Source organism: Chelon labrosus (genome assembly GCF_963514085.1).
Source record: "Chelon labrosus genome assembly, chromosome: 4".
NCBI lineage: Eukaryota > Metazoa > Chordata > Actinopteri > Mugiliformes > Mugilidae > Chelon > Chelon labrosus.
In genome coordinates this window covers 21,920,093-21,932,126 of record NC_140340.1, presented here as the reverse complement: position 1 = coordinate 21,932,126, position 12,034 = coordinate 21,920,093, and the positions used below count along the sequence as shown (strand labels likewise).

Here is a 12,034-nt window from a genome sequence, read left to right as displayed (position 1 = left end):
CAGGCCGGAAAAGCGCTGTGTCGGTCCCCACTGACTCTGGTCCAGGCTGCTCTTTCCAGCTCAGAGAATCGCAGAGAAGATGGCGGCGTTACGAGTCGTGGTGCTATCGGGGAGTGGGAGAGCCCTCCTTAGCACGGCGAAAACTATCAAGACCCCCACGGTAGGTCGATAGATGAGTGTTGTATTTACCGCCCAGGGGAGACAGTGTCTACACGAACAATTTGATAGAAAGGCGCTGCTTTGGTGTGTCCTGCAAGAGAGCTAACGTTAGCTAAGTGTCTGGCAGCGGGGTGAGACAAGGTCACTCGTGTTCCCACACATTTTAGGATGTCACCAACTCTTGTAATTTAAGTCCTCGTGTTATTTGACCATTCTTAACCTGTAGACATCGACACGGCGCCAGCAACTCTTCAAATAAACGATACAGACGTTTAACACCGCTGTTTGAAGGGAGCTAGTCGGTTAGCTAACTCATGATGTCGTGTCAGCCACCCGGCAAACGTGCAACCCGGTATAAAAACATTTTCTGCCTTAGATAACGATACAGGGAAACATATCTGCATGTCGGAATGTTTTGTCACCGTGTTTGTGTGTATTCCGGTCTGTGTTGTGTAATTTTCGGTCTGAGGGCTACTGATATGTAATTTAGCTAATATTGCTAACTAGTTAGCATTTCAAGGACTGAAAGGACTTCCGGTGAAGAAAAGCCGTCTTTAGCCGCATATTGCTGTAACTTCAAGCTTCAGGTCTGTGTCATCTTAGATATTGGATCATGTCAGATCATATTTCCCTGCTGTGTGTTTAAAACGGTTAATGGCTTTAATAAAACAGAAGTTATAGTAATAGTAAGTCATTTGGTCACTAAGTTTGTTTATTGTAACCTTTGCTAAGTGTAGCAGCGTTTCATTCTATACACTTGTTGTTGTTTATTGGTGCAGCATGCTGTAATGTGATGCCTACCGTCTGGTTACAAAAGCACTAGTGAAGGACGGTTTCATAAGGACCATTAGATGGCACACATCAAGGGCATTGCAATGAAGTAAATGATGTAGATACACTACATCTGTGTTCTGAGTTAAACCTTTGGCTTGACAGCTGCATGTGGAAGAGTCACTGCATCGGGCACTTGCGTCACAATTAATCTCCAATTATTATCGTCTATGATCCTCTAAAGTTAAATAAATCAAACAATTCCAGTTTTATCCTCCTAAGTTAAGATAGGACTTGATTTATCTCTGTGGGGAAATTCAGTTGTTCCTACATTTGTGGCAAAACCTGTGGTTTTATTACCAAACACGAAAGTTGTAGATGTCATATTTGAGTCTGCAAAATTGGATGTTTTTTTTTTTTTTTTTTAATGTTATAAATGAAACACTATAACCATTAAAGCTGCAATCCTGCTTGCTATAATTAGTTTTCCTTATAAACTGTATGTCCTATTAATTTAAGCTGCAGTTTAAAACAACATTATGGTCCTGTCTTAGACATTTTGTGCGTACGGGCACAGACTTTCAAATAAAATGAGGCCCAGTTTAATAAGAACAAGAACAATATTTGGTTTGCACATTTGTTACTTTTAGTAAATAGTTTTGTTAAAGAAATTTCAGAAAATGGTATATTAAAGAAATAAAATGATTCCAGAGCCCTGAATTATTTTTGGATGTTTTACTGTTATTAGGTTTTAAATTGAAGGCCATATAAATTTAACAAGCATCCATTGCGAATGACATCCTGGTATTTTTGCTTGAAAAATAAAGGTGTTCTCATGTCAGCTGACCAATACATTAAACAAGTGACTGATTAATATCTAAATAACACAGGATATTAATGAATGTGTCCTATTGTATGTTCACCTGTTGTGTCATCTTAAATGAGTGACTGACTTGTGTCTTGTTGTGCCCTTGTTCCTTTGCAGGCCAACATGTCCTTCGCCAGCTTGCCGCGGAGCAAGAAGGTTGCCCTGTCGACGCTAGGTGTGGTCACAGCTGGCGGGGCGGGGCTCGCTCTGATGCTGCACCAGTCTGTTAAAGCCTCTGACTTGGAGCTCCACCCTCCTCAGTACCCTTGGAGCCATGCTGGACCTCTGTCCTCCCTGGACCATGCTAGGTATGTTGGATGGATGCACACACATCCAACTGTTAACCATAATCACTGTGAGGAAGCATACTGAATGTAAAACTTATAACAAAAGTCTGCTAGTTCAAAAGACTTGAAAGCTTTCCACATTCACGAATAATAAGGAGACTTTTTTAAATAAAGTTGTCAAATGTGGTCCGCAAGGTCCAGCTTTGAATGGCCGCTGAACGGAACTGCTTTATTAGGTACCACGAAGAAGTGTCCCAATGTTGTCTAATGTGATATTGTGTCTGTTGACAAGTGCCTGAATTAGTACTTATGTTCTAATGGTCTAAATATATGTTTAAAGTCTTCTTGTGCCCTACAATAACACTCCAGGGTTGAATTTTTGAATTTCCCAGTATTTCAATGAGTGCCCTATAAAGGGTTAATTGAAACAGACTTTATACAGTAATGATTAGAAAGGCATTTTTATTAATTACCTTAAGATTTTGACCTGTTAGTGCTACATAACAAGAAACTCCACATAGTACTTTAAGTGATGTATACATTTTATCTGTGTTATCTTTCCATTTGTATCCTTAAATTTCACTCACAATTGAGACTGCAACAAATAACTGTTTAACTGTTTAATCAATTGATAAAGTCAGAAAAAAATGTCTACATGTTTCTGAGGACTGGGGTGTTGTCATTGAATGTCCTGTTTTGTTATATTTTGATTACAAAACAGGATAATGATCAGTTAAATGTCTCTTAAGACGAAGAGCGATAAAATATTACAGCTTAAGAATCATAAAATGACCATTTCTGCTGGAAACGTGACTGAACCAATGAATCGATATCGGAACAGTTTTTCTGCTGATCAAGTAACCAGTTCAATATTTCCGCATTTTTCAATGTCTCTTCTTTCTTTTTCCCCCCTCTGTCCCTGCAGTGTTCGCCGTGGTTACCAGGTGTACAAGCAGGTGTGTTCAGCCTGCCACAGTATGGAGTACCTGGCCTTCAGAAACTTGGTGGGAGTATCGCACACAGAGGAAGAGGTCAAGGTTCTTGCTGAGGAGGTGAGGTTGTATGTGTGGACATGTTAGCAGTTATGATAGTGACTGAATGGAGCAATTTCAAAGTGATCACACAACATCTTAATATTTTACAGCAGGTATAGTTTTAAAATCTGTCATTGTTTTTCTTATTTTAAGAATGTAATCCTACGTTCCGCCAGTAGATGGTGACACTGGTCTGTATCTGCGGATACATTTCTAGGTTTTTAAAGACTTATAGAGAATCTAATTTGGCAGTAATGTTAACTTTGAGTTTTTTTTTAAGTCATAACTTAATTATGACAATCTAGTTACCATATTTACTTCCTCTCCCTGGAAGCTATCCAAAACAGGGGCTTCCTGTTGTTCTGATAGTCCACCACAAATTCATTAATTGATGTGATTGTCTTTGCACCCACATGTGCTGAATCCTACTTTTAGTCCTTAGTGATAACTGTCATAAAGTATACTTATTGTATACAAGCTGCAAAAAGTCGACTGGCTCCAAACGGCTTTTCTTATTATTTGTCTTGTGTGTTGGGTTCAGATTGAAGTAGTGGACGGTCCCGATGAGAGTGGTGAGATGTTCACCCGGCCCGGAAAGCTGTCAGACTACTTCCCAAAGCCCTACCCCAACTCTGAGGCAGCTCGTTCCGCCAACAATGGAGCCCTGCCCCCAGACCTCAGCTACATTGTCAATGCCAGGTAACTTCACAGTTTAACCTGAAAGCCATGAAAACGCCCAATTATCTGCTTATCCTCAGTGTTCACCTGTGGTGTTTCCCTGCCCTCCTCAGACACGGTGGAGAGGACTACGTGTTCAGCCTGCTGACGGGTTACTGCGAGCCTCCAGCAGGAGTGACAGTGAGAGAAGGGCTCTATTACAACCCCTACTTCCCTGGTCAGGCCATCGGCATGGCCCCGCCCATCTACAACGAGATTCTGGAGTTTGAGGATGGTAAGTAAACTGTGTACTGCTTTTGTTGAACAGAACTTGTCAAGGTAGCTCATTAAGTTACATCCTTTTTTTTGTTTGAGTATAGTCAGCTCATTCATAAATGGAGAGTGCAAACAGCAAAGCAAAACCTCTTTCTCATAATGTCACACATGACATGCAGTAACAACTTTTTTTGTCTGGATTGTGTCGTCACCCGCATATATTCACTTGCCAGTTTATTAGGTACACTAGTTAAAACATCGTAATATAACAGTCTGCTCTAAATCTTCCTTCATGACATTAGAATGAATTCTCCAGTGCAGCTAATGAACTGGTTACTGAGTGTAAAAACAGACATTTTTCTGTGTGACTTCCTGTACAAAATGAATTTGCAGTTTTGGTTGAAACTGAAACTACAATAAAAAGAAAGCAATTTCTTCAACAGTGCAGTTGAAAGCAATCATTTTTGAGAACTTGTTTTTATTTTATAACTATTAACTCAGAGCCAAGAACATGCACATCAGAATCACTGTGATTCATTGTTTCATTGTTTATTGAGGAATCGATTGTGTAAAAAAAAAAAAAAACTTCTTACCACTTGTAAACAGATTATACAGGTCTGTGTTTTAAATAGTGTGACACAGATTGACAAGCATGTCCTTTATTCAAGACTAGACAGGAGTGTGACTACAGCAAGGCTTTAACAACTTTTGTTTTAACTTTTCCTTTTCATTTTTGAGTCTCATGCTTTGAGTATAACATTACTAGATTGTTATTGCAGTTTACAATTAGTCAAATGGTGGTACATGATTGAAGCATGTTCTCCCTATCTGCTGTATCCAGGAGAGAGAATTTCTCTTTACTGAAGTTAAAATTGTGGTGCTGATGTTTTTCTGTCACCATAGGAACCCCTGCCACCATGAGTCAGGTTGCTAAGGACGTGTGTACTTTCTTGAGGTGGGCGGCCGAGCCGGAGCACGACCACCGCAAACGCATGGGACTGAAGGTACACTGCACACTGTAGAGCTGGGTGTCTATACACATTATGTTCTCAATACCTTACTGATGTGATCAAATCCTTACTTTCAGTTTGAAAACCACCTCCACCTGCATCAGATACAGGAGGAAAAAACACAAGCAGCTTTGGCATTTTCAGTAGTTATAGAGTGGTCTATGGTTAAGATACTGTGATTTAACTTACACATTTTAGACAAATCTTGTAATCACACATTAAACAAATAAAAGGGACCTTGGGATATTGACAGGATAATGAAAATGCACACAGGAAACATGGGGCAAAAGAATGTTATGACATGCAGCCTCTCTTCTTATTTGAAGTTTCTTGTGTTGGTGAAGAGTGTAGAACGTAGACGTAATTAAACAATAGTCCACTTTAATTAATCGTTCTGTTTTCATTCTCTTACAGCTGCTGATGGGCTCAGCCATCCTCATCCCTCTGCTTTACTACATGAAGAGACACAGGTGGTCTGTGATGAAGAGCAGGAAGATGGCCTACAGACCTCCCAAGTAAACGGAAACAAGCACACCCCAAGATGGGCCTAAAAACGAGAAGGCTGCGTTCAATGACCCCACAATGCTCACATCATAATGATCTTAACGAACCGCAATAACTGACAAACACACACATGCCTTTCTAAGAGGGGGTGGAGAACAGAGTACATAAACTATGTTTATTCCTACAGAAAATGCCTTTATTTTTAGTTGGTGGCATGCCAGAACCAGTTATGTGACGAATATTCCTCTGTCTGGAATGTCACGGAGCAATTTTGTGTCAGAGATTCGTGGAGTTCTTGAACGCACCCTCCGCAAAGCTTGTTTGATCTGCAGCGAGTCAGTGAAAGCAGTTCACGCCATCTTGTATCAGACTCTTTGTCACAACTGACTAATTAGTTGATTGACTATCCAACTCTGTAAGATACTCACTAAGAATGGAAGTGCTTAGAAATGGTTGCCCTCCAAGTTCACAACATCTTGGTTCTATGTAAATCCATCCTCCCCGTCCTCTCCACAAAGCAACCTCTGTTTTACTGTACAAAATAAATTATCTTAAAGTAAATCTTTCTGTGTGGCAGTTTTTGTTTCCAGCAGCAGTTAACATGACACACACCCCAACCAATTTTAATACTGCCTCTGTCATTCTGATCATTTCTGACTCGTTGTTGATGCCGCATCTATGCTCTGTCATGTACATATTTAATAAACTGCTGAATGAACAAACTTGTCATGAGGTTATAATTTTATTAGATCACCCCAGCGGTGTTCTGAGTCCTGCCTGTTCCACCATAGTAATTCTTTTAATTCACAATAAATGTAACCAACTGGATTTGTGTGCAGTCTTTTTAATAAATCAATCAAAAAAGGAAATGTAGTCAGAAAAGTGCCATAAATGCCTATTCAAATAGGATACAAAAAATTGGATTTTGTTTAAAGGTACAATAAGCACTAAAATTTAACATGATATATACTATATATTTACTGTATATGTAATATATACTGTCTGAATGTACATTTAAAAGTATACCCCGTAGACAATGATGACATTGGATTATTTAATCATGCATGTAATCAAAGGTTTATACTGTTGGAATGATCCTTCCATTGCTTTGAGTAGCACTACTTGCATATAAATTGAATTGGTCACTTTAAACATTTATAATTTTGTATTAATTAAGTTCATGATGCATACCACTCAGTTCTCCAGGATCACTGCCACAGTGGTGGTGGATGCATGATGGATTCTCTGATTGCACTTATCTGATTTTAGGCTTTCCCAGTGGATGCTTGAAGAGATCCCACTGCATTGCTGCAAAACGTTTTTTTTTTTACTGGACGAATGTGGATTTTCTTCAGGGTGGCACTCTAAAGCTTCACTGGTATTATCTTCAGTGGCCGTGTGTTTACTGTGTTAAAGTATGGGAACAGTGTCTCTGTGAAGGTGTGTATGTGTGTGTTAGTGTCAACATCAGAGACGACAGCTTCCCTCGGTTCCAGTCCAGATAAACTATGATCCTCTGGAGCTCCTTCGTCAGTGAAAGAATTGTGGATGGGTCTGATAAGGAGCGTGCTGTGTATTTACCATCAAAGTATCCTATTCTCCATAAACTAGACGGGGGATTTCTTTTTTTCTGAACAGACTCTGCAGGAAGACACACGAACCACTCTGTACTTTCTCCAACTTCAACATCCCAGCTGTGAGTCCCTGACTTAAACCCCTCTGAGGGGATCCGGAAGCAATCAAACCTCTTTGGGTTGTTGGGAAGCTTCTGCCTCAGTCCATATCTCACACTGGTCAGGTTTTCAGACAGGAAGAGTTCTGCATTTGCAGTGTTTGAATCCAGAATCACAGGAGAGTAGGTGACCAAACTCTTCATCTTGTTCCAGATGTTGAAGGACAGGTTGCCCAGATGTTTGGCCACATCTATGAGACCTCCTGAGACCAGCTGTGGATCATCCATCAGGGGGCGCTGCTGGAGTCTTTCCACAGGAATGAGACGTTTTCAGCTCTCAGCTCCTTCTCTGTGACTCTGATCATGTCTTTGTATTTGAATGTGAAATTCCCTCACACTGTAATAATTTTGAATGTATTTAGTTCCAGTAAACAGAATAACAATCCCTAAGAAATACTGATGTGTAATGCTGATATTCCATTCATTGGTTCTTTTGCTTCTGCATAACAAAGTGACACAAGCCCCCATTGCTGGAATGGGTCCAGGATTTGTGACGTGCGGCATCTTTCAACACTAGCGCTGTCTCCTGCCAGGAAAATGGCACGGCTTACCTTGAAATGACAGTCATGATAATTCACTACCTTCTAGTATTTGTCAAGAATGTCAGTCTGCTGGTGGCATTTGAGGAAAAAAAAAGAGCTTCACCAAAGTCTTTCTCTGAAATTATGGTGTGTTTCTTGTAAAGGTTAAAACTGGTCAAACCATGACAACAAATCTATGAGGACCCATAATAACCATGAGATGTTGGGTTACATCTTTTTATTAACTTAATTCCTAGTCACTCTATGCCTTGTGTTTCATTTTTTAAGTGTAGTATAAAAATGAATCTGTGGTGATCCCTGTCAGAGGTGGCCTTTTATTTAAGATAAATGGCAAGAATAACAACAATAATAACACTGCTACTAATACAGCCCTTAAAACAATACTGTGGTTATGAAGTGATGTGTGATGTGATGTGCTGATGCACACAAGTGAAAATATGCTATAGTTTTTAGATGATCCTAGCAAATGATGAACCTAGTTATATGATGCTCGTTTGTACATTTCTTTAGCACACCTTTTTTTGTCTTTGTAAAGGTGGTAGAGCTCTCCTCTGGGCCTTTCTGTGTCTCTCATCCATCCATCAGACACTGGTTTTCTGGACCCAATGTATCTTCACTGTACTTTTCCTCCAGTCCTCAGGAGCAAAGAGCCTCTTGCAGACTCAGTTATGTGGCTACTGAGGTGCCGCAGACTAACACTTTCTAAATAAAGCGAGTGGTGTCTGCTGAGCTCCTCATATGCACATGAGATCCACGCATTTATGTCTAAAACCCACTGTTAAAAAACACTCATGTGATAATGGACAGACAGGACTTTGCTGGTATCATTCAGAATTCACTGGTCCATCAATGATGGCCAGTCATCCTGGACCTGATGCAGTGAAACAGCCTTTCATTTAAACAAGACTATTCCACTTTGGTCTCATCTGTCAACAAATATAGCAGCTTCCAATCTTCTTTAGCGAAGTTTTGCAGAAGTTTTCCTTCAGCCGTATCACCACCAATCACAGCGAGGTGGAGATTAGGTGGCCTCTTCCTCTCCGCATGCAGTCATCGCATCCTCGCATCCATCCCACCTTTCATTGAGGGATAAATAAACAAGTGTGCTGTTGGTTTAAAGCTGCTGCAGGCCTTCATTAGGAGCTAATCTGGTCCTGAAAAGGTTTTCCTCCCTGCTGCTTCAAACTGCATTCAGACACCACGAGCTTCATCTGCATCACAACACATACAGATTAGGCTAATGGCATTAGCGGATCTCCCCAGATCATTATTATTGCCATCATTATCATTATTATTATTATTAGTTTAAACTCAGTTGCAGGCCTGTAACAGAAGGACGAACGTATTTTTAGTGTTGAAACCAAACTGATTTTCTACTTTGGTAATTCAGAAGAAAAGGAGATGATTTCGCTTTGTATTTCTGTCATGGTGATGGGTTTTTTAAAAAAGGCTTTTCTTCCTGATCTCACACACCCGTACTGTATATAGCCGGAGGGAAAACACACACGGGGGAACATGCATACTCAAATCTGTTAAGTTAAGCAGTTTTTTGTTTCTTTTTTTTTTGGAATTTTGCAGAGTTTTGCAGAACATTTAAATATGCTGTCTTTAGGTAACTCACACAATTAGCAGAGATTAGCTGCTGTATGGAACCTCAGGGAATCCCATTCACATGGAAAAACTCTTCTCAGTTCTAATTGGTGGCTAGTGTAAATCCTCCACTCCCATTTAAACCAGCAGGCAGCAGTTTGTCATCCTGCTGGTTCACATGCACCTCAGAATAAACCACTCATTCACCTTCGCAGTTTAGGCTTAGGACCAATGTGAAGGACTTGCATGTCAGTAAGATTTTAACCAGAAGCAAACTGACCCGTGGAACTATTTTTCTTGAGACTGAAATCAGAAGAACCTTTGCCTTGGTTTCTTTCCGTACTTCTGTTCATCATCACGCTGAGGGCATTCTGCTCTCGGCTGTTTACCGATCAGCTAACCATCATTATGGCGTCCACTCTGGCTCCTGTCACAACAGAAAGCAGGCCACCGTTTTCCATCGATCGGATCCTGGGTTTGGAGCTGGAAAGACCTGGAAACTGCCTGAAACTCCACCGACCGTGGGCAGGTGAGGAGAAAAGGTTTTTACTGAAGAGTTCACACTGAGTTCACTCCTACTGCATGTGATACACAAATCATTCTTTTTAACATAAAAGTACCATTCTGTTTAATGTTTCTGACTGAAGTGTGCTGTATTTGACAGTCAAGGAAAATAGAAAATAAATGTGTTTCAGACAGAAGATCCTCACTTTATACGTTCCCTTTCTACTAAATTTCAAAGACCAGCACAATACAGGCCTGTTAATTCACTAGAAGAAGGTTGTCATGTATTTATTATAAGGACACTAGGGTCAAATGCCCACTTGCTTTTGGTTGTTGTGTAATTGTATAGCAGAGGTGAGGCTTTTGCAATTGGAGGCCCACAACTCCACTCTGTACGTTAGGCTGACCCAAATCCTCCTTTAAATTAATCTTTATTCTTTGATTTTTATTTTAGTAGGAGAGCAGACATTTTACTGTATGTGTTTCTTACTCTTCTTTGTCTTTGCTTTGATTTTAAATCAGTGTCACTGTTTCGGTTGATGTTACACATGCTGCAGTAAATAATGAAGTTTAGAAGCATTTCGATTGTTTTGTTCTCCACTTTGATGATAAACATTAAATTAAATATTTAATTTAAAATTAGTTTGCATCATATAATCTTAAATGTCATCCAACATCGCATATACAGTGTAAATGGTCTTCAGTGAGTGATTGTTCTCCTTTTCCATTTCGTCCCACTGAAACAGAGATCGGAGCTGAGAAGGAGAACAGAGGAAACAGTCTTTACTCGAAGCAACAACAGTGTTATCGACAACAACTGCATCATCCTCAGCAGCTGAACTCTCCCAGACCCACATCAAGCTGGTACATAGGACGCAGACCACGCACGGCCTTCACCAACAGCCAGGTGATCAGCTGATCATGCACAAAATGATTCACTTTCATTCAACGAGTCTGTTCAGTTACAAAAAGTTGATGATTTTTAAAAAAAAGAACAGATTGCTTTCAGGTTGTTATAATCTTTGCGTGTGTCCTGCAGGTGAACGTACTAGAGACAGTGTTTCAGGTAAACTGTTACCCAGGCATCCAGCTGAGGGAGCAGCTTGCAGGGAGACTCGACTTGGATGAGGACAGAATACAGGTGCAGAGAGAAAGTTTTGTTGTTTCCACTTCCTTTAACGTCAGTTTGTCTGTCAATGGTACCTTTGTTTTAAAGTTAAGTGTTGATTTTGAAGGCTGCAAGTTGAAAAGAGAAAAAGAAAATTGTGTTGTGGAGAAAGATTTCATAATCTGCTCCTCATCTCTGCTTGAGGCTACTTTAGTTAGCATTTACTAGTGTTACACACATGCTCGGTTTGTAAAAGTGAGAAAAAGATGAATAAGTCTGACAGTTATTGTGACAGTGTTAAAGGAGATAAATGCTAAATCTATGGAACACAACTCTAAAAGGGAATTTGTCTATTCTGATAGTAAGATTTTGTCTCACTTGAAGACTTAAAGTAATCAATACGCAATCAGTTATGTATGAGATTATTAATATTTTAAATATATTGTCTCTTTTTTTTTTATCTTGTACTTAACGAACATCTCTTCCTCTCTCCCTCAGATCTGGTTTCAGAACCGGCGGGCCAAGCATCGTCGTTCTCTCAGAGAAACCCGACTGCAGCTGGTCCAGACGGCCGTGGCTGACCTTGGATGCGAGGTCACAGGTCAACTGAAGGTTAAGCAGGACGGTCGAGGTGACCGGGGGCTCGTTCAGCGGCTCGCGTCTCATCTTCAGCTTCAGATGGAGGAAGAGGAACAATGATGTTGGTGAAGGACTTGAGAACTATTTTAGCATTCATCCTGTTGTCATCCTCATCCAGACATCGTCCATCATCACCTCTGCTTTGTCTTCCCCCACATCACATTACTGGCACATCCAATGATATTCAGACCACAAACAAAAACTCCTGTCTGTGAGAAAGTAGTTTGTTTTATGTTTAATTTCACAGTGTCTCAGTATGTGAATAGGTTTTTTTTTTTTCTGAGCTGTACAAATTTTGTTTAAAACTAATTAAAATATTAAAGCATGTCTGTGTTTATTCTTGTTGCACAATA

General features: G+C 40.1%; 2 protein-coding genes across 2 annotated transcripts; both read left to right on the top strand.

Annotated features, from left to right (window-relative positions):
- Positions 1–6,394, top strand: cyc1 (cytochrome c-1). Its single transcript, XM_084542493.1, has 7 exons — positions 1–160; positions 1,916–2,106; positions 3,011–3,137; positions 3,661–3,818; positions 3,911–4,071; positions 4,956–5,056; positions 5,477–6,394. Exons 1-7 carry the CDS (start codon positions 80–82, stop codon positions 5,579–5,581), a joined length of 924 nt encoding a protein of 307 aa, XP_084398619.1. The 5' UTR covers positions 1–79; the 3' UTR covers positions 5,582–6,394.
- Positions 6,395–9,225: 2,831 nt separating this feature from the next.
- On the top strand, positions 9,226–11,938 carry LOC311486595 (homeobox expressed in ES cells 1-A-like). Its single transcript, XM_084542499.1, has 4 exons — positions 9,226–9,959; positions 10,681–10,841; positions 10,974–11,075; positions 11,541–11,938. Exons 1-4 carry the CDS (start codon positions 9,839–9,841, stop codon positions 11,739–11,741), a joined length of 585 nt encoding a protein of 194 aa, XP_084398625.1. The 5' UTR covers positions 9,226–9,838; the 3' UTR covers positions 11,742–11,938.
- Positions 11,939–12,034: the final 96 nt, after the last annotated feature.